Source organism: Anser brachyrhynchus (genome assembly GCF_964034855.1).
Source record: "Anser brachyrhynchus genome assembly, contig: SCAFFOLD_363, whole genome shotgun sequence".
In the NCBI taxonomy this organism is placed as follows: domain Eukaryota; kingdom Metazoa; phylum Chordata; class Aves; order Anseriformes; family Anatidae; genus Anser; species Anser brachyrhynchus.
This window is the reverse complement of record NW_027663842.1, coordinates 47,289-74,034: the sequence shown is the minus strand read 5'-3', so window position 1 is coordinate 74,034 and position 26,746 is coordinate 47,289. Positions and strand designations below refer to the sequence as shown.

Genomic DNA, 26,746 nt, shown 5'->3' with positions numbered 1-26,746 from the left:
GGGGAGGGGCCGGGGGGGCCCCACCCGGAGCCACGATGGAGGAGCTGGGTAAGGGCCGGGCCGGCGGGGCCTATAGCGACCTATAGGGACCCTATAGGGACCCCGTAGAGACCCCATAGCGACCCTATAGGGACCCCATAGGGACCCCATAGCGACCCCGTAGGGACCCCGTAGAGAACCTATAGGGACCCCGTAGGGACCCCATAGCGACCCCATAGTGACCCTATGGAGACCCTATAGCCGGCCCTATAGCCGACCCTATAACGACCCTATAGCCCTGACCCCATAGCCCAGCCCTATAGCTGCCCCTATAGCTGCCCCTATAGCTGCCCCTACAGCCGGCCCTATAGCCGACCCTATAGCCCCGACCCTATAGCCCAGCCCTATACCCATCCCTATACCCGTCCCTATAGCTGTCCCTATACCCAGCCCTATAGCCCTGTTCCTATAGCCCCGGCCCTATAGCTGCCCCTATAGCTGCCCCTATAAACAACCCTATAGCTGACCCTATAGCCGACCCTATAGCCCCGAACCTATACCCATCCCTATACCCATCCCTATAGCCAACCCTATAGCAGACCCTATAGCAACCCTATAGAGACCCCATAGAGACCCCATAGGGACCCCACAGAGACCCCATAGGGACCCCATAGTGACCCTACAGCGACCCTATAGAGACCCTATAGCCGGCCCTATAGCCGACCCTATAACGACCCTATAGCCCCGACCCTATAGCCCAGCCCTATACCCATCCCTATAGCTGTCCCTATACCCGGCCCTATAGCCCTGTTCCTATAGCCCCAGCCCTACAGCTGCCCCTATAGCTGCCCCTATAGCCAACCCTATAGCCGACTCTACAGCCGGCCCTATAGCCAACCCTATAGCCCCAACCCTATAGCCCATCCCTATACCCGTCCCTATAGCTGTCCCTATACCCGGCCCTATAGCCCTGTTCCTATAGCCCCAGCCCTATAGCTGCCCCTATATCCGTTCCTATAGCCGCCCCTATAGCCGGCCCTATAGCCCCGACCCTATAGCCAATCCCCATACCCATCCCTATAGCCGGCCCTATAGCGGACCCTATAGCCAACCCTATAACCCTGACCCTATAGTCCCAGCCCTATATCCCATCCCTATAGCCCTGTCCCCATAGCGGGCCCTATAGCTGACCCTATAGCCCCGACCCTATATCCCGTCCCTATAGCCCTGTCCCTATAGCAGACCCTATAGCTGACCCTATAGCCCCGACCCTATATCCCGTCCCTATAGCCCTGTCCCTATACCCGGCCCTACAGCTGTCCCTATAGCTGACCCCATAGCCCCGACCCTATAGGCAACCCAGTAGCCGGCCCTATAGCTGACCCTATAGGTGACTCTCTAGCCCTGACTCAGTATCCCGTCTCTTTACCCGTCCCTATACCCGTCCCTATAGCTGTCCCTATACCCAGCCCTATAGCCCCGACCCTATAACCAGTCCCCATACCCATCCCCATACCCATCCCTATAGCCGACCCTATAACTGCCCCTATAACCCCGACCCCATACCCATCCCTATTCCCGGCCCTATAGCTGCCCCTATAGCGACCCTATAGAGACCCTATAGCTGCCCCTATAGCCAGCCCTATAGCTGACCCTATAGCCCCAACCCTATACCCATCCCTATAGCTGCCGTATACCCAGCCCTATAGCCCCGACCCTATAGGTGCCCTTATAGCAGCCCTATAGCTGCCCTATAGCTGGCCCTATAGCCCCGACCCTATATCCAATCCCCATACCCATCCCTATACCCGTCCCTATAGCCGGCCATATAGCTGCCCCTATAGCCGGCCCTATAGCCAACCCTATAGCCGGACCTATAGCCCTGACCCTATATCCCATCCCTATAGCTGTCCCTATACCCGGCCCTATAGCTGGCCCTATAGCTGGCCCTATAGCCCCGACCCTATACCTATCCCTATACCTGGCCCTATAGCCCACCCTATAGCCAGCCCCATAGCCCCGTCCCTGTATCCCATCCCTATACCCTACCCTATAGCCGTCCCTATATCCACCCCTATAGCCCCGACCCTATAGCCCTGACCCTATAGCCCTGACCCTATAACCCTGACCCTATAGCCATGATGCTATAGCCCTGACTCTATATCTGTCCCTATAGCCCCGACCCTATAGCTCCGTCCCTATAGCCCTGACCCTATACCCATCCCTATATCTGACCCTATAACCCCAGCCCTATACCCGACCTTATAACCCTGACCCTATAGCCCTGACCCTATAACCCTGACCCTATAGCTCTGACCCTATAGCCCCATCCATCTGTCCGTCCCTATAACCGACCCTATAGCCATCCTATAGCCAGCCCTATATCCCGGCCCTATAGCCCCATCCCTATAGCCCCAACCCTATAGCCCTGACCCTATATACACCACATCCCATAACCCTGTGACCCCATAACCCCATAACCCCTGACCCCATAACCCCCTGACCCGATAACCCCATAACCCTATAAACCCTTGACCCCATAACCCTGATCCTATAACCCTGTGACCCCATAACCCCTGACCCCATAACCCCTGACCCTATAAACCCCAACCCCATAATCCCGTGACCCCATAACCCCTGACCCTATAACCCCATAACCTTGACCCAATAACCACTGACCCCATAACCCCTGACCCCTTGACCCCCTAACCCTGATCCTATAACCCCCGACCTCATAACCTCATAACCCATGACCCCATAACCCCCTGACCCTATAACCCCCAACCCCATAACCCCACAATCCCCTGACCCCATAACCCCTGACCCTATGACCCCATAACCCCAAACCCCATAACCCCATAACCCTGACCCTATAACCCCCTGACCCCATAACCCTGACCCCAGAGCCCCATAACCACATAAGCCTGTGACGCCATAACCCTGTGACCCCACAACCCCATAACCCCCTGACCCCATAACCCCTGACCCCATACCCCCATAAACCTGACCCTATAAACCCTAACCCCAAACCCTCTGATCCCATAACCCCATAACCCCCAAACCCCATAACCCCATAACCCTGTGACCCCCATAACCCCATAAACCCCTGACCCCATAACCCCTGGCCCCATAACCCTGACCCCATAACCCCAAACCCCATAACCCCTGACCCTATAACCCTGTGACCCCATAACCCCGTGACCTCATAACCCCTTGACCCTTGACCCCAAAACCCCTGACCCTATAACCCCTGACCCCATAACCCCATAACCCCCTGACCCCAATACCCCTGACCCTATAACCCCATAACCCCATAACCCCCTGACCCCAATACCCCTGACCCTATAACCCCATAACCCCATAACCCCCTGACCCCATAACCCCCTGACTCCGTAACCCTGACCCCATAACCCCACAACCCCTGACCCCATAACCCCGTAACCCCTGACCCCAAAAACCCTTGACCCCATAACCCCTGACCCTATAACCCCGTGACCCCATAACCCGCTGACCCCATAACCCTGACCCCATAACCCTGACCCCATAACCCCACAGCCCCATAACCCCTGACCCCATAACCCTGACCCTATAACCCTGACCCCATATCCCCCCGACCCCATAACCCCCCGACCCCATAGCCCCTGACCCCATAACCCTGACCCCATAACCCCATAACCCCATAACCCCATAACCCCATAACCCCATAACCCCATAACCCCTGACCCTATAACCCCCTGACACTATAACCCCGTGACCCCACAACCCCATAACCCTGACCCCATAACCCCCTGACCCCATAACCCGTGACCCCATAACTCCATAACCCCCTGACCCTATAACCCCATAACCCCTGACCCCATAACCCCCTGACCCCATAACCCTGACCCCATATCCCCCCGACCCCATAACCCCTGACCCCATAACCCTGACCCTATAACCCCCTAGCCCCATAAGCCCATAACCCCTGACCCCACAACCCCATAACCCCATAACCCCTGACCCTATAACCCCCTGACCCCATAAACCCTGACCCCATAACCCTGACCCTATAACCCCATAACCCCATAACCCCATAACCCCGTGACCCCATAACCCCTGACCCTATAACCCCGACCCCATAACCCTGACCCTATAACCCCCTGACCCCATAGCCCCTGACCCTATAACCCCCTGACGCCATAACCCCTGACCCCATAACCCCCTGACCCTATAACCCCTTCACCCCATAACCCCTGACCCTATAACCCCGTGACCCCATAACCCCCTGACCCGAATACCCCTGACCCTATAACCCCATAACCCCCTGACCCCATAACCCCTGACCCCATAACCCTGACCCCGTAACCCCGTGACCCCATAACCCCTTCACCCCATAACCCCTGACCCTAAAACCCCATAACCCCATAACCCCTGACCCTATAACCCCGTGACCCCATAACCCCTGACCCCATAACCCCCTGACCCTATAACCCCTTCACCCCATAACCCCTGACCCTATAACCCCCTGACCCCATAGCCCCCTGACCCGAATACCCCTGACCCTATAACCCCATAACCCCCTGACCCCATAACCCCTGACCCCATAACCCTGACCCCATAACCCCGTGACCCCATAACCCCTTCACCCCATAACCCCTGACCCTAAAACCCCATAACCCCATAACCCCTGACCCTATAACCCCGTGACCCCATAACCCCCTGACCCGAATACCCCTGACCCTATAACCCCATAACCCCCTGACCCCATAACCCGCTGACCCTATAACCCCGACCCCATAACCCCTGACCCCATAACCCCTGACCCCGTAACCCTGACCCTATAACCCCATAACCCTATAACCCCCTGACCCCATAGCCCCCTGACCCGAATACCCCTGACCCTATAACCCCATAACCCCCTGACCCCATAACCCCTGACCCCATAACCCTGACCCCATAACCCCGTGACCCCATAACCCCTTCACCCCATAACCCCTGACCCTAAAACCCCATAACCCCATAACCCCTGACCCTATAACCCCGTGACCCCATAACCCCCTGACCCGAATACCCCTGACCCTATAACCCCATAACCCCCTGACCCCATAACCCGCTGACCCTATAACCCCGACCCCATAACCCCTGACCCCATAACCCCTGACCCCGTAACCCTGACCCTATAACCCCATAACCCTATAACCCCCTGACCCCATAACCCCTGGCCCCATAACCCTGACCCTATAACCCCCTCACCCCGTAACCCCTGACCCCATAACCCCATAACCCCTGACCCCATAACCCTGACCCTATAACCCCCTGACCCCATAACCCCTGACCCTATAACCCCTTCACCCCATAACCCCTGACCCTAAAACCTCATAACCCTATAACCCCATAACCCCCGACCTCATAACCCTGACCCTATAACCCCGTGACCCCATAACCCCCTGACCCGAATACCCCTGACCCTATAACCCCATAACCCCCGACCCCATAACCCTGACCCTATAACCCCCTCACCCCATAACCCCTGACCCTATAAACCCCTGACCCCATAACCCAATAACCCCTGACCCTATAACCCCGACCCCATAACCCCGTGACCCCATAACCCCGACCCCATAACCCCGACCCCATAACCCCTGACCCCATAACCCCTGGCCCCATAACCCCTGACCCTATAACCCCATAACCCTATAAACCCCTGACCCCAATAACCCTGACCCTAATAACCCCCTGACCCCATAACCCTGACCCCATAACCCCGTGACCCCATAACCCCCTGACCCCATAACCCCCTGACCCTATAACCCCATAACCCCATAACCCCTGACCCTATAACCCTGTGACCCCATAACCCCCTGACCCGAATACCCCTGACCCCATAACCCCCTGACCCCACAACCCCATAACCCCATAAACCCTGACCCTATAACCCCTTCACCCCATAACCCCTGACCCTATGACCCCATACCCCTATAACCCTATAACCCCCTGAACCCACAACCCCATAACCCCATAACCCCCTGACCCCATAACCCCTGACCCTATAACCCCGACCCCATAACCCCTGACCCTATAACCCCGACCCCATAACCCCGACCCTATACCCCCAACCCCATAACCCCCGACCCCATAACCCCCGACCCCATAACCCTGACCCTATAACCCCTTCACCCCATAACCCCTGACCCTATAACCCCATAACCCCATAACCCCTGACCCCATAACCCTGACCCTATAACCCCCTGACCCCATAACCCCGTGACCCCATAACCCCGCCCCCGCAGACGCCCTATTGGCTGACCTCGAGGTCACGACCTCTCACCTCGCCCGGCGGCCCCGCCCCCCCGCCGACCCCCCCCCGACCCCATACGGCCCGGTGAGATTTGGGGTCGTTTATGGGATTTAGGGGATTTTGGGGTCATTTGGGGCCTTTTGGGGGCTTTTGGGGTCTTTTGGGGTCAAGGGGGGGGTCGGGGGGCTTTGGGGCCGGGGGGGGCGTCGGGGACATTTGGGGGCATTTGGGGTTTTTGGGGTCTTTGGGGTCGTTTGGGGTATTTGGGGTCGTTTAGGATTTAGGGGATTTTGGGGTCTTTTGGGGTCTTTTGGGGTCTTTTGGGGTCTTTTGGGGTCAAGGGGGGTATTGGGGCTTTGGGGCCGGGGGGGGCGTTGGGGACATTTGGGGGCATTTGGGGTTTTTGGGGTCTTTGGGGTCGTTTGGGGTATTTAGGGTCATTTAGGATTTAGGGGATTTTGGGGTCATTTGGGGTATTTGGGGTCATTTAGGATTTAGGGGATTTTGGGGTCATTTGGGGCCTTTTGGGGTCTTTTGGGGTCAAGGGGGGTCGGGGGGCTTTGGGGCCGGGGGGGGCGTCGGGGACATTTGGGGGCATTTGGGGTTTTTGGGGTCTTTGGGGTCGTTTGGGGTATTTGGGGTCGTTTAGGATTTAGGGGATTTTGGGGTCTTTTGGGGTCTTTTGGGGTCTTTTGGGGTCTTTTGGGGTCAAGGGGGGTATTGGGGCTTTGGGGCCGGGGGGGGCGTTGGGGACATTTGGGGGCATTTGGGGTTTTTGGGGTCTTTGGGGTCGTTTGGGGTATTTAGGGTCATTTAGGATTTAGGGGATTTTGGGGTCATTTGGGGTATTTGGGGTCATTTAGGATTTAGGGGATTTTGGGGTCATTTGGGGCCTTTTGGGGTCTTTTGGGGTCAAGGGGGGTCGGGGGGCTTTGGGGCCGGGGGAGGCGTTGGGGACATTTGCGGGCATTTGGGGTTTTTGGGGTATTTGGGGTCGTTTGGGGTATTTGGGGTTTTTGGGGTATTTGGGGTCGTTTAGGATTTAGGGGATTTTGGGGTCCTTTGGGGTATTTGGGGTCATTTCGGATTTAGGGATTTTGGGGTCATTTGGGGTCATTTGGGGTCATTTGGGGTATTTGGGGTCGTTTAGGATTTAGGGGATTTTGGGGACATTTAGGGACATTTGGGGTATTTGGGGTCATTTTGTATTTAGGGGATTTTTGGGGTCATTTGGGATGTTTTTGGGGCCGGGGGGGGGGGGAGGGGGGCGCCGTTAACCCTTTGTGTGCCGCCCCCCCCGCAGCCCCCGAGCTCGCCCCCGTCTGTGGGGTCGGAGAGGGACCAAGCGTACAGGTATGGGGTCGGGTTATGGGGTCACGGGGTTATGGGGTCGGGGGGTTATGGGGTCGGGGGGTTATGGGGTCGGGGGGATATGGGGTCAGGGGGATATGGGGTCGGGGGGTTATGGGGTCGGGGGGTTATGGGGTCGGGTTATGGGGTCGGGGGGATATGGGGTCAGGGGGATATGGGGTCGGGGGTTATGGGGTCGGGTTATGGGGTCGGGGGGATATGGGGTCAGGGGGATATGGGGTCGGGGGTTATGGGGTCGGGTTATGGGGTCGGGGAGATATGGGGTCGGGGGGTTATGGGGTCGGGGGGTTATGGGGTCGGGGGTTATGGGGTCGGGGGGTTATGGGGTCGGGTTATGGGGTCGGGTTATGGGGTCGGGTTATGGGGTCGGGGGGATATGGGGTCGGGGGGTTATGGGGTCGGGGGGATATGGGGTCGGGGGTTATGGGGTCGGGGGGTTATGGGGTCGGGTTATGGGGTCGGGGGGATATGGGGTCAGGGGGATATGGGGTCGGGGGTTATGGGGTCGGGGGTTATGGGGTCGGGGAGATATGGGGTCGGGGGGTTATGGGGTCGGGGGGTTATGGGGTCGGGGGTTATGGGGTCGGGGGGTTATGGGGTCGGGTTATGGGGTCGGGTTATGGGGTCGGGGGGATATGGGGTCGGGGGGTTATGGGGTCGGGGGGATATGGGGTCGGGGGTTATGGGGTCGGGGGGTTATGGAGTCGGGTTATGGGGTCGGGGGGATATGGGGTCAGGGGGATATGGGGTCGGGGGTTATGGGGTCGGGGGTTATGGGGTCGGGGAGATATGGGGTCGGGGGGTTATGGGGTCGGGGGGTTATGGGGTCGGGGGTTATGGGGTCGGGGGGTTATGGGGTCGGGTTATGGGGTCGGGTTATGGGGTCGGGGGGATATGGGGTCGGGGGGTTATGGGGTCAGGGGTTTATGGGGTCGGGGGGTTATGGGGTCAGGGGGATATGGGGTCAGGGGTTATGGGGTCGGGGGGATATGGGGTCAGGGGTTATGGGGTCGGGGGGATATGGGGTCAGGGGGATATGGGGTTATAGGATTTTGGGGCTTTTGGAGTTATAGGGTTTGGGGGGTTATGGGGAGATGGGGTTATGGGGTTAAAGGGTGACATGGAGACATGGGGTTATGGGATTATGGGTTTTGGGGGTGATGGGTTATAGGGTTTTGGGATTTATGGGGTTATGAGGATATAGGGACATGGGGCTATGGGGTTATAGGGTTTGGGGGTTTATGGGGCTATGGGGTTATGGGGACATGGGGTTGTGGGATTATGGGGATATGGGGACAGGAGGTTATGGGGTTTTGGGGTTATGGGGTTATGGAGTTATAGGGTTTTGGACATTATGGGGTTATGGGGACATGGGGTTACGGGGTTTTGGGTTTGGGGACATGGGAACAGGGGGTTATGGGGTTTGGGGATTAGGGGGACATGGGGTTATAGGGTTATAGGGTTTGGGAGGTTATGCGGTTACTGGGGACAGGGGGTTATGGGTTTTGGGGTTATGGGGACTGGGGCTATGGGGTTATGGGGTTAGGGGGACATGGGGTTATGGGGTTATAGGGTTTGGGCATTATGTGGTTATGGGGACATGGGGTCAGGGGTTTTGGGTTATGGGGACATGGGGCTATGGGTTATGGGGTTTGGGGGGTTATGGGGTTATGGGTTTTTTTTAGGTTATGGGGTTATGGGGACATGGGGACAGGGGGTTATGGGGACATGGGGTTATGGGGTTATAGGGTGTGGGGGTTATGGAGTTATGGGGACATGGGGCTATGGGTTTTGGGGACATGGGGACGTGGGTTTATAGGTTTGGGGCATTATGGGATTATGGGGACATGGGGTTATGGGGTTATGGGGTTTGGGGGGTTATGGGGCTATGGGGCTATGGGGTTATGGGGTTATGGTCTTATAGGGTTTTGGGCTTATGGGGTTATGGGGACGTGGGACATGGGGTTATGGGGCTATGGGTTATGGGGCTGTGGGGCTATGGGCTATGGGGTCGCCCCCAGCGCCGTGCAGAAGCCCCTCGCCCCCTGCCCGCCCCCGTCCCCCGGCCTGGGGGAGCTGGACCGGCTGCTGCGGGACCTGAGCGCCACCCACAGCTGCATCGCAGGTACCCAAAATCCCCGGAATCCGCCCAAAAACCCACCCCGGCGACCCCATCAACGGCTTCGGCCGCCCAAAAACCCCCCCGGACCCCAAAACCCCCGAAATCACCCAAATCCCAGCGAACTGACCCCCAAAATGTCCCGGTGAGCCCAAATCCCAAGAAATTGACCCAAATCCCAAGACATTGACCCCAAATCCCAACAAATTGACCCCAAATCCCAACAAACTGACCCCAAATCCCAACAAACTGACCCCAAATCCCAACAAATTACCCCAAATCCCACCCCCAAATCTCAATAAATCGCCCCAAAAATCGCCCCGGCGGACCCCAAATCCCCCCAAATCCCCCCAAATTCCACCCAAATCCCCCCAAATCCCCCCAAATCTGCCCACGGCCCCCTAAAAACCCCAAATCCCATTAATTCACCCCAAAAAAAATCACCCTGGGAACCCCTCTCCCAAATCTTTACGCACCCCAAATCTCCCTTATTCACCCCAAAACCCTGTTACTGACCCCAAAAAACCCCCTTTTTCACCCTAAATCCCCATCTTTCACCCAAAACCCCATTTTTGCCCCAAACCCGCTGTATTCAGCCCCAAATCCCATTATCGACCCCAAATCCCCCCCTTATTGACCCCAAAACCCCCCTTATTCACCCCAAAACTCTCTTCTTGACCTCAGTCCCTCTTATTTCGCCCCAAAACTCCCTCCTTGACCCCAAACCCTCTTATTTCACCCCAAACCCTCCTTTTCACCCCCAAACCCTCCCTTATTGACCCCAAAACGCGTTTCCTCACCCCAAAACCCTACACTGACCCCAAATCCCCTTTTCTCACCCCAAAACCCTACACTGACCCCAAACCCCCTTTTCTCACCCAAAACCTACATTGACCCCAAAACCCCCTTTCCTCACCCCAAAACCCTACATTGACCCCCAAACCCCAATTTTTCACCCCAAAACCCATTTTTTTCACCCCCAAACCCCTCTTTTTCACCCTAAACCCCCTCTTTTCACCCCGAATCCTCCTTCTTCACCCAAAATCCCTCTTTTTCACCCCAAAATCCTCTCCTGCCCCCCCAGACGAGCTCCTGGCCCAGGTGCCCCCCTCGGCGAGGACGGAGGCCGCGGATGAGGCCGAAGACGGGGACCCCCCCCCTCGGTGAGCGCCCCCAAATTTGGGCCTCCCCCGATCCCATAAACCCCAAATTTTGGGGGTTTCGCCCCAAAAAAGCACCCGTTTTGGCTGTTTTCGCCCCAAAACCCCCTCAGCCTCCACAATCTGGGGCCTCAAATCCAACCACCACCATTTTGGCCCCCCCAAAAAAACCCAAACCCCAAAATTTTTAGGTTCCCCCCCCCCCAAATGATACCCCGCCCCAAAACACCCTTAGAACCCCAAAACACCCTAAAAACCCCTTAAAAAATAAAAAAAAACTAAAACCCCTAATTTCACCCCAAAACCCCCTCGGCCTCCAAAAAATGGGCCTCAGAACCAACCACCACCATTTTGTCCTCCAAAAAAAAAGCCCCAAACTCCAAAATTTTGAGGTCCTCCCCCACCAAAAAAATTATATCCCGCCCCAAAACACCCCCAAAAAAAACTAAAAAAAATTTTAAAACCCTAAAACCCCTTATTTCACCCCAAAACCCCCTCAGCCTCCAAGAAACGGGCCTCAAATCCAACCACCACCATTTGGCCCCCATAAAAAAAGGCCGGAACCCCAAAATTTCGAGGTTCTCCCCCACAAAAAAATTATATCGATGCCCCAAAACACCCTAAAAAAACCCCTAAAAAAACTAAAAAAACCCTAAAACCCCTAATTCACCCCAAAACCACCTCAGCCTCCAAAAAATGGACCTCAGAACCAACCACCACCATTTTGTCCTCCAAAAAAAGGCCGAAACCCCAAAATTTTGAGGTCCTCCCCCACAAAAAAAAAAATATATATCCACCCCAAAACACCCTAAAAACCCTAAAACCTCTTATTTCACCCCAAAACCTCCTCGGCCTCCAATAAATGGGCCTCAAATCAACACCACCATTTTGTCGTCCAAAAAAAAGGCCGAAACCCCAAAATTTTGAGGTCCTCCCCCACAAAAGAAACCGTATCCTGCCCCCAAAAGACCCTAAAAAACCCTAAAAAAATAAAAAAACCCTAAAACCCCTTATTTCACCCCAAAACCTCCTCGGCCTCCAAAAAACAGGCCTCAAAACCAACCACCACCATTTTGTCGTCAAAAAAAAGCCCAAACCCCAAAATTTCGAGGTCCTCCCCCCCCCAAAATTATATCCCGCCCCAAAACACCCCAAAAAAAACTAAAAAAAAATTTTAAAAACCCTAAAACCTCTTATTTCACCCCAAAACCCCCTCAGCCTCAAAAAACGGCCTCAAATCCAACCACCACCATTTTGTCCTCCAAAAAAAAGGTCAAAACCCCAAAATTTCGAGGTCCTCCCCCCCCAAAAAAATTATATCCCGCCCAAAACACCCTAAAAAACCCTAAAAAAAGTTAAAAACCCTAAAACCCCTAATTTCACCCCAAAACCCCCTCAGCCTCCAAAAAACGGGCCTCAAATCCAACCACCACCATTTTGTCCTCCAAAAAAAAAGGCCAAAACCCCCAAATTTCGAGGCCTTCCCCCCCCAAAAAATTATATCCTGCCCCAAAACACCCCCAAAAAACCTAAAGAAAACCTTTAAAAACCCTAAAACCCCTAATTTCACCCCAAAACAGGCCTCCCCCCCCCGGCCTCGGCCTCCGCGGCCACCCAGGAGCTGGACAAGCTGATGGCCTCGCTCTCCGACTTCAACCTCCGCGGCCCCCCGTCGGCCCGGGGGGTTTTGGGGTCGCCCCCGCCCCGAAACCCCGCTCCGGACCGTCCCCCCTCTTCCGACCCCGCAGCCCCCCCAAAAAAAGGGGGCGCCCCCCCCCGAGGGGAACCTCGACTCCATGCTGGTGCTGCTGCAGGAGGACCTCAAGCGCCAGGGGGTCCCCACGGAGGCAAAGGTGATTTTGGGGAGTTTTGGGGTTTTTGGGCATTTTAGGGTTTTTTTTTTTAGGGGTGGTTTTAGGGGATTGGGGTTTTAGGGGGTTTTATTTGGGGGGGGGTTGGGGTGGAGGTAAAGGGGGGGGGGGGAAAGGGGGTGGAAGGGGGGAGGCGGTCCCCAAAATGGGGTCACCCCAAATCCGGATTGCCCCAAAATGGGGTCGCTCCGAATCGGGAGCACCCCAAAATGGGGTCAACCCTAAAATGGGGTCGCCCCAAATCCAGATCACCCCAAAATGGGGTCACCCCGAATTTAGGAGTGACCCAAGATGGGGTCACCCCTAAAATGGAGTCACTCCGAATCCAGAGCGCCCCCAAAATGGGGTCGCCCCTGAATTTAGGAGTGCCCCAAAATGGGGTCGACCCTAAAATGGGGTCACTCTGAATCCAGATCACCCCAAATGGGGTGACCCCGAATTTAGGAGTGCCCCCGAAATGGGGTCGACCCTAAAATGGGGTCACTCTGAATCCAGATCACCCCAAAATGGGGTGACCCCGAATTTAGGAGTGCCCCTAAATGGGGTCGACCCTAAAATGGGGTCACTCTGAATCCAGATCACCCCAAAATGGGGTGACCCCGAATTTAGGAGTGCCCCTAAATGGGGTCGACCCTAAAATGGAGTCACTCCGAATCCGGAGCCCCAAAATGGGGTCGCTCCGAATTTAGGAGTGTCCCTAAATGGGGTCAACCCTAAAATGGAGTCGCCCCAAATCCGGATTGCCCCAAAAATGGGGTCGCTCCGAATTTAGGAGTGCCCCTAAATGGGGTCGACCCTAAAATGGAGTCACTCCGAATCCAGAGCGCCCCAAAATGGGGTCACCCCCAGTTGGGAGAAGCCCCAAAATGGGGTGACCCCAAATTTAGGAGTGACCCAAAATGGGGTCACCCCTAAAATGGGGTCACTCGAATCCAGATCACCCAAAAATGGGGTGACCCCGAATTTAGGAGTGCCCCAAATATGGGGTCGCCCCTAAAATGGTGTCACTCCGAATCCGGAGCGCCCCAAAATGGGGTCGCCCTGAATTTAGGAGTGCCCCAAAATGGGGTTGACCCTAAAATGGAGTCACCCCAAATCCAGATTGCCCAAAATGGGGTGAGCCTGAATTTAGGAGTGACCCAAAATGGGGTCGCCCCTAAAATGGAGTCACTCCGAATCCGGAGCGCCCCAAAATGGGGTCTGCCCTGAATTTAGGAGTGCCCCTAAATGGGGTCGACCCTAAAATGGAGTCACCCCAAATCCAGAATGCCTCGAAATGGGGTAGCCCCTAAAATGGAGTCACTCCGAATCCAGATTGCCTCAAAATGGGGTGACCCCGAATTTAAGAGTGCCCCAAAATGGGGTCACCCCAAATCCAGAGTGCCCCAAAATGTGGTTGCCCCTAAAATGGAGTCGCTCCGAATTTAGGAGTGCCCCAAAACGGGGTCGCTCCGAATTTAGGAGTGCCCCAAAATGGGGTCTACCCTAAAATGGAGTCACTCCGAATCCAGATCACCCCAAAATGGGGTCACCCCGAAATTTAGGAGTGACCCAAAATGGGGTCAACCCTAAAATGGGGTCACTCCGAATCCAGATCACCCCAAAATGGGGTCACCCCTAAAATCGGGTTGCCCCAAATCCAGATCACCCCAAAACACGGTGACCCCGAATTTAGGAGTGCCCCAAAATGGGGTCGACCCTAAAATGGGGTCACTCTGAATCCGGATCACCCCAAAATGGGGTGACCCTGAATTTAAGAGGGAACTGAAATGGGGTCACCCTAAAATGGAGTCACTCCGAATCCGGAGCGCCCCAAAATGGGGTCGCCCTGAATTTAGCAGTTACCCAAAATGGGGTTGACTATAAAATGGAGTCACTCCGAATCCAGATCACCCCAAAATGGGGAGACCCCGAATTTAAGAATGCCTCCAAAATGGGGTCGCCCCTAAAATCGGGTCACCCCAAATCGGATCATCCAAAAATGGGGTCGCCCCCAGTTGGGAGAAGCCCCAAAATGGGGGTGACCCCAAATTTAGGAGTCACCCCAAATCCGGATTGCCCCAGAATGGGGTGACCCCGAATTTAGGAGTGACCCAAAACAGGGTCACCCCTAAAATGGGGTTCACTCCGAATTTAGGAGTGCCCCTAAATGGGGTCGACCCTAAAATGGAGTCACTCCGAATGCAGATCACCCCAAAATGGGGTGAGCCTGAATTTAGGAGTGCCCCAAAATGGGGTCAACCCTAGAATGAAGTCACTCTGAATCTGGAGCGCCCCAAAATGGGGTCACCCCTAAAATGGGTCACTCTGAATCCAGATCACCCCAAAATGGGGTGAGCCCGAATTTAGGAGTGACCCAAAATGGGGTCGACCCTAAAATGGAGCCACTCCGAATCCGGAGCGCCCCAAAATGGGGTCGCCCTGAATTTAGGAGTGCCCCTAAATGGGGGTCGACCCTAAAATGGAGTCACTCCGAATCCGGATCACCCCAAAATGGGGTGACCCCGAATTTAAGAGGGAACTGAAATGGGTCAACCCTAAAAGGGAGTCACTCCGAATCCAGACTGCCCAAATATGAGGTCACCCCAAATCCGGATTCCCCCCAAAATGGGCTCACCCCTAAAAAGGGGTCACCCAAATCCAGATTTCCCCCAAAACGGGGTCACCCCAAATCCGGATTCACCCCAAATGGGATCACCCCAAATCCGTGCACCCCAAAACCAGGAGACACCCGCCCCAAAATCCCTCAATATCACCCCAAAATCTTCAGGGGGTTCCCCCCCCCCGATACTTTTGGGGTCCCCACCACCGCTTTTGGGGTTTTTTACCCCAGAAATAAACTTTTGGGGTCCCCACCACCACTTTTGGGCTTTTTTGCCCCAAAATAAACTTTTGGGGTCCCCACCACCACTTCTGGGCTTTTTTGCCCCAAAATAAACTTTTGGGGTCCCCACCACCACTTTTGGGTTGTTTTACCCAAAAATTAACTTTTGGGGTCCCCACCTTTACTTTTGGGCTTTTTTTTTGCCCCAAAATAAACTTTTGGGGTCCCCGCCACCACTTTTGGATTTTTTTGCCCCAAAATAAACTTTTGGGGTCCCCGCTACCACTTTTAGGATGTTTTGCCCCAAAATAGACTTTTGGGGTCCCTGCCACCACTTTTAGGATGTTTTGCCCCAAAATCAACTTTTGGGGTCCCCGCCACCGCTTTTGTTTTTTTTTGCCCCAAAATCAACTTTTGGGGTCCCCCGCCACCGCTTTTGGTTTTTTTTGCCCCAAAATAAACTTTTGGGGTCCCTGCCACCTCTTTTGGGATTTTTTTACCCCAAAATAAACTTTTGGGGTCCCCGCCACCGCTTTTGGGGTTTTTGACCCCAAAATTAACTTTTGGGGTCTCCCCCCCCCAGGTGACCCCCCCGGGCCCCCCCTGGCTCTCGGGGTGCTCCCGCTGCGGCCCCCCTGGCGCCCCCACCTGCGCCCGCTGCGGGCAGCCCGTGCTGCACGTGAGTATGGGGGCTATAGGGGCTATAGGGGATATGTGGGGTATGGGGGGGCTATAGGGGACAAGGGGGGGGTATAGGGGTATGGGGGGTGTAGGGGGGCATGGGGTGATATAGGGGATATGGGGGTTATGGGGGTACGGGGGGCAAGGGGGGGCTATGGGGTCTATAGGGGGCTATAGGGGGTATGGGGGCTATAGGGGCTGTAGGGGGTATGGAGGATATAGGGGGTGTGGGGAGTATGGGGGGCAAGGGGGTGTGTAGGGGATATGGGGGCTATAGGGGGTATGGGGGGGCTATAGGGGGCTATAGGGGGTATGGGGGGGTATGGGGCTATAGGGGCTATGGGGTGTATAGGGTCTACAGGGGGGTCTATAGGGGTATGTAGGGGCTATAGGGGTCTATAGGGGTATGTAGGGTCTATAGGGGTGTACAGGGTCTACAGGGGGTCTATACGGGTATATAGGGTCTACAGGGGGGTCTATAAGGGTATATAGGGCCATATAGGGTCTATAGGGGTATATAGGGTCGGGGGGGGTGTCTATAGGGTCTATGGGGTATATAGGGGCTATAGGGGTCCACAGGGGGTTTATAGGGTCCATAGGGGCTATAGGGGTCCATAGGGCTTTATAGGGTCCATAGGGGTATATAGGGTCTGGGGGGGGGGGGGCGGTCTATAGGGGTATATAGGGGCATATAGGGTCTATAGGGGTATATAGGGTCTATGGGGGAGGGGGGGTTGTCTATAGAGTCTGTAGGGGTATATAGGGGCTGTAGGGGTCCACAGGCGTTTATAGGGTCCATAGGGGCTATAGAGGTCCACAGGGGTTTGTAGGGTCTGTAGGGTTATATAGGGTCTACAGGGGGGTCCATAGGGGTTTATAGGGTCTATAGGGTATATAGGGTCTACGGGGGGGTGGGTGGGTGTCTATAGGGTTTATAGGGGTATATAGGGGCTATAGGGGTCCATAGGGTTTATAGGGTCTGTAGGGTTATATAGGGTCTACAGGGGGGGTCTTATGGATATATAGGGGCATATAGGGCTATAGGGGTATATAGGGTCTATGGGGGGTGTCTATAGGGTCTATAGGGGTATATAGGGGTTGTAGGGGTCCATAGGAGATTATAGGGTCCACAGGGGCTATAGGGGGTCCACAGGGTTTTATAGGGTCCATAGGGGCTATAGGGGGTCCATAGGGCTTTATAGGGTCTATAGGGTCTACAGGGGGGGGTCTATAGGGATGTATAGGGGCATATAGGGCTATAGGGGTATATAGGGTCTATGGGGGGGTTGTCTATAGGGGTATATAGGGGCTATAGGGGTCCATAGGAGTTTATAGGGTCCACAGGGGCTATAGGGGTCCACAGGGTTTTATAGGGTCCATAGGGGCTTATAGGGTCCATAGGGGCTTATAGGGTCCATAGGGGTTTATAGGGTCTATAGGGGTCTATAGGGGTCTATGGGGGGTCTATGGGGTCTATAGGGGCGGCAGCGAGCCCCCCCCCCCCCCCCATATGTCCCCCCCAGCAAATGGTGACGGCGCTGGACAAGACCTGGCACCCCGAGCACTTCTGCTGCACCCACTGTGGGCAGCCCTTCGGCGACGAGGGTGGGTGGCACCCCGGGGACCCGGTGGCACCCCTGGGACCCGGTGGCACCCCCCAGGGACCCGGTGGCACCCCCCGGGACCCGGTGACACCCCCGGGGACCCGGTGACACCCCCCAGGGACCCGGTGACACCCCCCGGGACCCGGTGACACCTCGGGGACCCGGTGACACCCTGGGGACCCGGTGGCACCCCCGGGACCCGGTGGCACCTTGGGGACCCGGTGACACCCCCCAGGACCCGGTGGCACCCTGGGGACCCGGTGGCACCCTGGGGAGCCGGTGACACCCCGGGGACCCGGTGACACCCCCCGGGACCCGGTGGCACCCCCGGGGACCCGGTGGCACCCCCGGGGACCCCCCCCCCCCCTCCCCCCCATGTCCCCCTCCCCCTCCCGGTGTCCCCTTGTCGCGCCGGGTCCCCGTGGCGGGGCCTCTGCTTCCCCCCCCCCCCCCCCGATGTCCCCGATGTCCCCAGTGACGTCATCGATGTCCCTAATGACGTCACCGACGTCCTTGGTGACATCACCCATGTCCCCATTCCCCGTCCCCAATGTCCCCAGTGATGTCCCCAATACCCCCAGTGACGACCCCAACGCCCCCGGTGATGTCCCCAATGTCCCCAACGCCCCCAAGGACGTCCCCAGTGCCCCCATTGACGCCCCCAACGCCCCCGGTGACGTCCCCAATGTCCCCAACGCCCCCAGAGGACGTCCCCAATACCCCCAGTGACGTCCCCAATGCCCCCAGTGACGCCCCCAATGCCCCCGTTGATGCCCCCAAAGCCCCCATTGACGCCCCCAAAGCTGCCGTTGACGTCCCCAATGCCCCCGGGGATGTCCCCAGCGCCCCCGGGGATGTCCCCGACGTCCCCAGTGACATCCCCAACGCCCCCATTGACGCCCCCAACGCCCCCGTTGACGTCCCCAGTGACCCCAACGCCCCCAGAGGACGCCCCCAACGCCCCCATTGACGCCCCCAACGCCCCCATTGACACCCCCAGTGACTCCCAATGCCCCCATTGATGCCCCCAACGCCCCCGTTGACGTCCCCAGTGACCCCAAGGCCCCCGGTGACGTCCCCGATGTCCCCCCCCGCAGGCTTCCTGGAGAAGGACGGGCAGCCCTACTGCCGCCGGGACTTCGCCGAGCTCTTCTCCAGCCGCTGCCAGGGCTGCGGGCGGCCGATCCTGGAGGGCTACATCGCCGCCCTCCAGGGACTCTGGCACCCCGAGTGCTTCGTCTGCCGGGTGAGACCTCCCCCCGCCACCCCCCGTCACCCCCCTGTCACCCCCCCGTCACCCCCCCGTCACCCCCCCGTCACCCCCCGTCACCTCCCCCCCCCCCGCCCCGGCCGCCCTCCGGGAGGTTGTGGGGCCATAGGCCCCGCCGTTGAGGTTCTCCTGGTGGGGTCCCCGTTCGGCGCCCCCATGGGTGCTCCGCAGCCCGCGTCCCCAAAGGCCGCTGGCCACCGGCGTCCCCGTGTCCTTGATGTCCCTGCGTCCTTGTCCCCGCGTCCTTGTCCCCGTGTCCTCGCCGTCCCCATAACCTGGATGTCCCCATATCTTCGATGTCCCCATGTCCTCGATGTCCCCATATCTTCAATGTCCCCGTGTCCTCGGTGTCCCCGTGTCCTCGATGTCCCCATGTCCTCGGTGTCCCCGTGTCCTTGTCCCCATATCCTCGATGTCCCCAAATCCTTGACGTCCCCAAATCCTTGATGTCCCCACCCCCTAAATGTCCCCATATCCTTGACATCCCCGTATCCTCGATGTCCCCAAATCCGCCATGTCCCCACGTTCCTTGGCCATCGATGTCCCCATATCCTCGATGTCCCCATCCCCTTGATGTCCCCATATCCTCAGTGTCCCCATATCCTCGATGTCCCCAACCCTTTAATGTGCCCATGCCCTTAATGTCCCCATATCCTCAATGTCCCCAAATCCTCAATGTCCCCAACACCCTTAAAGTCCCCATATCCTCAATGTCCCCAACCCTTTAAGGTCCCCGTACTCTTAATGTCCCCATATCCTCAGAGTCCCCATGCCCTTGATGTCCCCATATCCTCAATGTCCCCAACCCCTTAATGTCCCCATATCCTTAATGTCAATGTCCCCAAATTCTCGATGTCCCCAACCTCTTAACGTCCCCAACGCCCTTAACGTCCCCATATCCCCAATGTCCCCATAACCTCGATGTCCCCATGCCCTTAATGTCCCCATACCCTCAATGTCCCCAACCCTTTAATGTCCCTCTACTCTTAATGTCCCCATATCCTCAATGTCCCCAAATCCTCGATGTCCCCAAATCCTCAGTGGCCCCATATCCTCAATGTCCCCAACCCTTTAAGGTCCCCATACTCTTAATGTCCCCATATCCTCAGTGTCCCCATGCCCTTAATGTCCCCAAATCCTCCATGTCCCCAAATCCTCCACGTCCCCACGTTTCTCAGCCATCGATGTCCCCATATCCTCAATGTCCCCAGCGCCCTTAACGTCCCCATATCCCCAATATCCCCAAATCCTCCATGTCCCCAACCCTTTAATGTCCCCATGCCCTTAATGTCCCCAAATCCTCCACGTCCCCACGTTCCTTGGCCATCGATGTCCCCATATCCCCAATGTCCCCATGCCCTTAATGTCCCCATATCCTCCATGTCCCCGTATCCTTGATGTCCCCATGTCCTTGACTTCCCCATAACCTCCACGTCCCCATATCCCCAATGTCCCCCACCCCTTAATGTCCCCATATCCTTAATGTCAATGTCCCCAAATCCTCGATGTCCCCAACCCCTTAATGTCCCCAATGCCCTTAACATCCCTATATCCCCAATATCCCCATAACCTCGATGTCCCCATCCCCTTGATGTCCCCATATCCTCAGTGTCCCCATATCCTCGATGTCCCCATAACCTCCACGTCCCCATATCCTCAGTGTCCCCAAATCCTCGTTGTCCCCAACCCCTTAACATCCCCAACGCCCTTAATGTCCCCATATCCCCAATGTCCCCATAACCTCCATGTCCCCATATCCTCGATGTCCCCAACCCCTTAATGTCCCCATGCCCTTGACGTCCCCAAATCCTCAATGTCCCCATATCCTCGATGTCCCCAACCCCTTAACGTCCCCATATCCTCAATGTCCCCAACCTCTCAATGTCCCCAATGCCCTTAACGTCCCCATATCCCCAATGTCCCCATAACCTCGATGTCCCCGACCCTTTAATGTCCCCATGCCCTTAATGTCCCCATATCCTCAATGTCCCCGTATCCTCGATGTCCCCAACCCCCAGCGCCCTTAACGTCCCCATATCTTCCATGTCCCCATATCCCCAACGTCCCCATATCCTCCATGTCCCCATATCCCCGACGTCCCCATAACCCCCACGTCCCCATATCCCCAGTATCCCCATAACCTCCACGTCCCCATCCCCTCCCCGCCCCCCCATTCCTCGTCCGCCGACGTCCCCGTCCCCATAACCCCAACCCCCCCTACCCCTCCCCCCACCTCCAGGAGTGCTTCGCCCCCTTCGTTGGCGGCACCTTCTACGAGGCCGGCGGGCAGCCCTACTGCGAGCGCCACTTCCACGCCCGCCGGGGCTCCCTGTGCCGGGGCTGCGGCGAGCCCATCGCCGGCCGCTGCGTCACCGCCATGGCCCAGCGCTTCCACCCCGAGCACTTCGTCTGCGCCTTCTGCCTCCGCCCGCTGGCCAAGGGCACCTTCCAGGAGCAGGAGGGGAAGCCCTACTGCCAGCCCTGCTTCCACCGCCTCTTCGGGTGAGGGGGGTTCCCCCCCCCCCGAAAAAATCCGTGGGGCGCCCCATAGAGATCCCGTAGATACCCCGAAACCATCAGGAGAACGTCCTACGGATGCCCCGTTGGATGTTCTCCGTGATGGACGTGGTCTTGAAGGCATCTCACGGGGCTTGGGGACCTCAAGAGTGGAGATCTGGGGTCAATGGGGTGTTCCACGGTGTGGGGCGCCCCATAAATATCCCATAGACACCCCAAAACCATCAGGAGAACGTCCCATGGGGGTCCCGTTGGACGTTCTCCTTGATGGACGTGGTCTTGAAGGCATCTCATGGGGCTTGGGGACCTCAAGAGTGGAGATCTGGGGTCAATGGGGTGTTCCACGGTGTGGGGCGCCCCATAAATATCCCATAGATACCCCAAAACCATCAGGAGAACGTCCTACGGATGCCCTGTTGGATGTTCTCCGTGATGGACGTGGTCTTGAAGGCATCTCATGGGGCTTGGAGGCCGAGAAGATCAGGTTCTGGGATCATTGGGGTGCCCCACGGCTATGGGGCTGCCCCATAGATGCCCCATGGACACCCCAAAACCTCCATATGACCCCCCAAACCACCCCAAGGCCACCCCATGGAGGTCCCCTTGGACGTTCTCCACGATGGACGTGGTCTTCAACGGGCCTTCCGTTGACCGTTGCCTTCACGTATGGGGCTCTGGGATCAGTGGGGCGCCCCACATGTATGGGGCTGCCCCACAGAGACCCCATGGACACCCCAAAACCACCACGTGACCCTGAAAACCACCCCAAGACCACCCCATGGAGGTTCTCTTGGATGTTCTCCACGATGGACGTGGTCTTCAACGTGCCTTCCGTTGACCGTCGCCATCACCCATGGGGTTCTACCATCAGTGGGGCGCCCCACATCTCTGGGGCTGCCCCACAGATGCCCCATGGACACCCCAAAACCACCACGTGACCCCCAAAACCACCCCATGGTGGTCCCCTTGGATGTTCTCCACAATGGACGTGGTCTTCAACGTGCCTTCCGTTGACCGTTGCCATCACGTATGGGGCTCTGGGATCAGTGGGGCGCCCCACATCTATGGGGCTGCCCCATGGATGCCCCATGGACACCCCAAAACCACCACGTGACCCCCACGACCACCCCATGGAGGTCCCCTTGGATGTTCTCCACGATGGACGTGGTCTTCAACGTGCCTTCCGTTGACCGTTGCCATCACCCATGGGTTCTACCATCAGTGGGGCGCCCCACATCTATGGGGCTGCCCCATAGATGCCCCATGGACACCCCAAAACCACCACGTGACCCCCAAAACCACCCCAAGGCCACCCCATGGAGGTCCCCTTGGATGTTCTCCATGATGGACGTGGTCTTCAAAGTGCCTTCCGTTGACCGTTGCCTTCACTTATGGGGTTCTGGGACCAATGGGGTGACCCACATCTATGGGGCTGCCCCATAGAGACCCCATGGACACCCCAAAACCACCACGTGACCCCGAAAACCACCCCAAGACCACCCCATGGAGGTCCCCTTGGATGTTCTCCATGATGGACGTGGTCTTCAAAGTGCCTTCCGTTGACCGTTGCCTTCACTTATGGGGTTCTACCATCAGTGGGGCGCCCCACATCTATGGGGCTGCCCCATAGGTGCCCCATGGACACCCCAAAAGCCCCCCGTGGGGTCCCAGTTCCTCCCAGTTTGGCGAGGAACTGGGAGGAACTGGGGGGGGGGGGCCTCCATGGGGCGCGCTCACTCTTTGCTTGCAGAAGCCAAAGCCTTTGTGGGGAGCTGTGGGGCGGGGGGGGGGGGGATCTATGGGGCAGGATCTATGGGGCGGGATCTATGGGGCGGGGGGGATCTATGGGGCAGGGTCTATGGGCACGGGGAGATCTATCGGGCAGGATCTATGGGGCAGGGGGGCTCTATGGGGCACGATCTATGGAGCAGGGGAGGGATCTATGGGGCAGGGGGTGATCTATGGGGCAGGGGGAGATCTGTGGGGCAGGATCTATGGGGCAGGGGGAGGAATCTATGGGGCAGGGGGGATCTATGGGGCAGGATCTATGGGGCAGGGGAGGGATCTATGGGGCAGTTGTGGGATCCATGGGGCAGTTTGGGGAGAATCTATGGGGTGGGGGGGATCTATGGGGCAGGATCTATGGGGCTGGGGGTATCTATGGGGCCGGGGGGGAGCTATGGGGCAGGAGGGGATCTATGGGCAGGATCTATGGGGCAGGATCTATGGGGCGGGGGGGATCTATGGGGCAGGGCACAGGGCACCGGGCACACGCGGCCGCGCACGGACAATAAACACCGGCAGCACAACCTCAGCGTGTGGGGCGCCGTTTTGGGGCAATTTCACCCAATTTTGGGGGCGGCCTCGGCCGTCTGGGGCCGATTCCCTTCCTTTTGGGGCCACTGCTCCCAGTTTTGGGGCGATTTTTCCCTGTTTTGGGGCGATTTCTCCAGTTTTGGGGCCACTTCTCCCTGTTTTGGGGCGATTTCTCCCTGTTTTGGGGCGATTTCTCCCAGCTTTGGGGCAATTTCTCCCAGTTTTGGGGCCACATCTTCCGGTTTTGGGGCCACATCTCCCAGTTTTGGGGCCACTTCTCCCTGTTTTGGGGTGATTTCTCCCTGTTTTGGGGCAATTTCTCCCAGCTTTGGGGCGACTTCTCCCAGTTTTGGGGTCATTTCTCCCAGTTTGGGGCCACTTTTCCCAGTTTTGGGGCGATTTCTCCCAGTTTTGCGGCCATTTCTCCCAGTTTTGGGGCAATTTCTCCCAGTTTTGGGGCCACTTTTCCCAGTTTTGGGGCCATTTCTCCCAGTTTTGGGGCCACTTCTCCCTGTTTTGGGGTGATTTCTCCCAGTTTTGGGGCAATTTCTCCCAGCTTTGGAGCGACTTCTCCCAGTTTTGGGGCGACTTCTCCCAGTTTGGGGGCCACTTTTCCCAGTTTTGGGGCCACATCTTCCAGTTTGGGGGCCAATTCTCCCAGCTTTGGGGCAATTCCTCCCATTTTCGGGGCCACTTCTCCCAGCTTTGGGGACATTTCTCCCTCTTTTGGGGCCAGTTCTCTGAATTTTGGGGCAATTTCTCCCAGTTTTGGGGCCACTTCTACTAGATTTTGGACCACTTCTCCCAGTTTTGGGCAATTTCTCCCAGTTTTGGGGACATTTCTCCCAGTTTTGGGCCATTTCTCCCAGTTTTGGGGTCACTTCTCCCAGTTTTGGGGCCGTTGCTCCCAATTTTGGTGCGATTTCTCCCCTTTTAGGTCACTTTCTCACCCTTTTGGGGCCAACGTCACCACATTTTCGGGGTTGATTTCTCCATTTTTGGTCATTTTCACCCTTTTTGGGGCCATTTCACCCGGTTTTGGGTCTGTTCCCCGCACTTTGAGGCCCATTTCAGCCATTTGGGGTCACTTTTCACTCACTTTGGGGACAATTCCCCCCCTTTTGGGGTTTTGGGAGTCAACTTCCCTCAATTTCAGCCAATTCATCCCCCTTTTGGGTCCAATTTCCTCTTTTTGGGGTCCATTTCACTACTTTCACTTCCTCCCTCCTTTTTGGGTCCCTTTCACTTGATTTCTGCCAATTTCTCCCCCCTCCCTTCCCAGCTTTTGGGTGAATTTCACATTTTTTTGGGGTCAAATTCCCCCCATTTCTGCCAATCCCCCCCCCCCCCCCCCCCCATTTTCTATCAATTTCGCTCCATTTCTTCCAATTCTCCCCCCTTTTTGGGTCCGTTTCCCCCATTTTCAGCCCATTCCCCTCAATTTCTGCCCATTTCCCCCCTTTTTGCCCTCGCCCCCCCCACCTTTTTGGGGCCGTTTCACCCCATTTCTTTCAATTTCTATGTGCTTTGGGGTCTATTTTGGTCCCTTTCTTTCGGTTTCGCTCCATTTCTTTCAATTTCACTCCCTTTTCTCTCCATTGCACCCATTTTGGGGCCATTTCCTCCCCTTTCTCTCCATTTCACCAAGCCCCTCATTTTTTTGCTCATTTCCCATATTTTTGGGGTGCTGATTCTCCCCCCCCCCCCTTTTAAGCAATTTCCCCCTATTTGGGTCAATTTCCTCCAATTTCTGCCAACTCCCCCCCACCCCCCTCCTTTTTAGGCCAATTTCATTCGTTTTCAGTCAATTTCACTCCCCTTTTGGGTCCATCTCCTCTTTTTTTTGGGTCCATTTCACTCCATTTCTGCCAATTCCACTCCATTCCTTTCAGTTTCTCCCCCTTTTGGGTCCATTTCTGTCAATTTCTGTCAATTTCTTCCAGTTTCTGTCCATTTCTCTCCTTTTGGCCCATTTCTGTCCATTTCCTTCATTTTCACTCCATTTCTGTCCATTTCTCTCAAATCTTTGTCCATTTCTATCATTTTCCTTCATTTTCACTCAGTTTCTGTCCATTTTTCTCAATTTCCTTCACTTCTCACTCCATTTCTGTCCATTTCTGTCAGTTTCCTTCATTTTTACTCAGTTTCTCTCCATTTCTCTCAATTTCTTTCATTTTTTCACTGAATTTCTGCCCATTTTTGTCCATTTCCTTCATTTCTTTCATTTTTTTCACTCAGTTTCTCTCCACTTTTCTCCATTTCCTTCATTTTCCTACTCCATTTCTGTCCATTTCTGCCCATTTCTGCCCATTTTTGCCCATTTCCTCCATTTTTCACTCAATTTCTGCCCATTTTTGTCCATTTCCTTCATTTCTTTCATTTTTTCACTCAATTTCTCTCCAATTTTCTCCATTTCCTTCATTTTCCCACTCCATTTCTGCCCATTTCTGCCCTTTTTTGCCCATTTCCTCCATTTTTCACTCAATTTCTTTCCATTTTTCTCCATTTCTGCCCATTTCCTTCATTTTCACTCCATTTCTGTCAATTTCCTTCATTTTCACTGTTTCTCTCCCTTTCTCTCCATTTCTTTCATTTTCCACTTAATTTCTGCCCATTTTTGCCCGTTTCTGTCCATTTCTGCCCATTTTTGTCCATTTCTGCCCATTTTTGCCCATTTACTCCATTTTTTCACTCAATTTCTTTCAATTTTTCTCCATTTCTGTCCATTTCCTTCATTTTCACTCCATTTCTCTCCCT

The 26,746-nt window shown here is 56.0% G+C and overlaps 2 protein-coding genes across 2 annotated transcripts in view; one reads left to right on the top strand and one right to left on the bottom strand.

Annotated features, from left to right (window-relative positions):
* LOC308186751 (transforming growth factor beta-1-induced transcript 1 protein-like) lies at positions 1-22,791 on the top strand. Its single transcript, XM_080608920.1, has 12 exons — positions 1-48; positions 6,249-6,340; positions 7,560-7,609; positions 9,649-9,752; positions 10,831-10,909; positions 11,407-11,462; positions 12,487-12,590; positions 12,655-12,759; positions 16,185-16,280; positions 17,806-17,887; positions 18,984-19,132; positions 21,396-22,791. Exons 1-12 carry the CDS (start codon positions 36-38, stop codon positions 21,660-21,662), a joined length of 1,197 nt encoding a protein of 398 aa, XP_080465046.1. The 5' UTR covers positions 1-35; the 3' UTR covers positions 21,663-22,791.
* An 841-nt stretch (positions 22,792-23,632) lies between these two features.
* The window catches only part of LOC308186750 (integrin alpha-X-like), a gene marked incomplete at its 3' end in the record, with an annotated part of 23,111 nt that continues 19,997 nt past the window's right edge, over positions 23,633-26,746 (bottom strand). The window contains exon 20 of the mRNA XM_080608919.1: positions 23,633-23,665. Within this exon, the coding sequence (XP_080465045.1) occupies positions 23,633-23,665 (33 nt within the window). The remainder of the gene's footprint in view (positions 23,666-26,746) is intronic.

Excerpts from the sequence above, each read along its gene's own strand:
- LOC308186751 (XM_080608920.1), top strand. Across the intron at positions 9,753-10,830 it reads CACCCACAGCTGCATCGCAG|ACGAGCTCCTGGCCCAGGTG; the intron begins GTACCCAAAATC and ends CTGCCCCCCCAG. Across the intron at positions 19,133-21,395 it reads CCGAGTGCTTCGTCTGCCGG|GAGTGCTTCGCCCCCTTCGT; the intron begins GTGAGACCTCCC and ends CCCCACCTCCAG.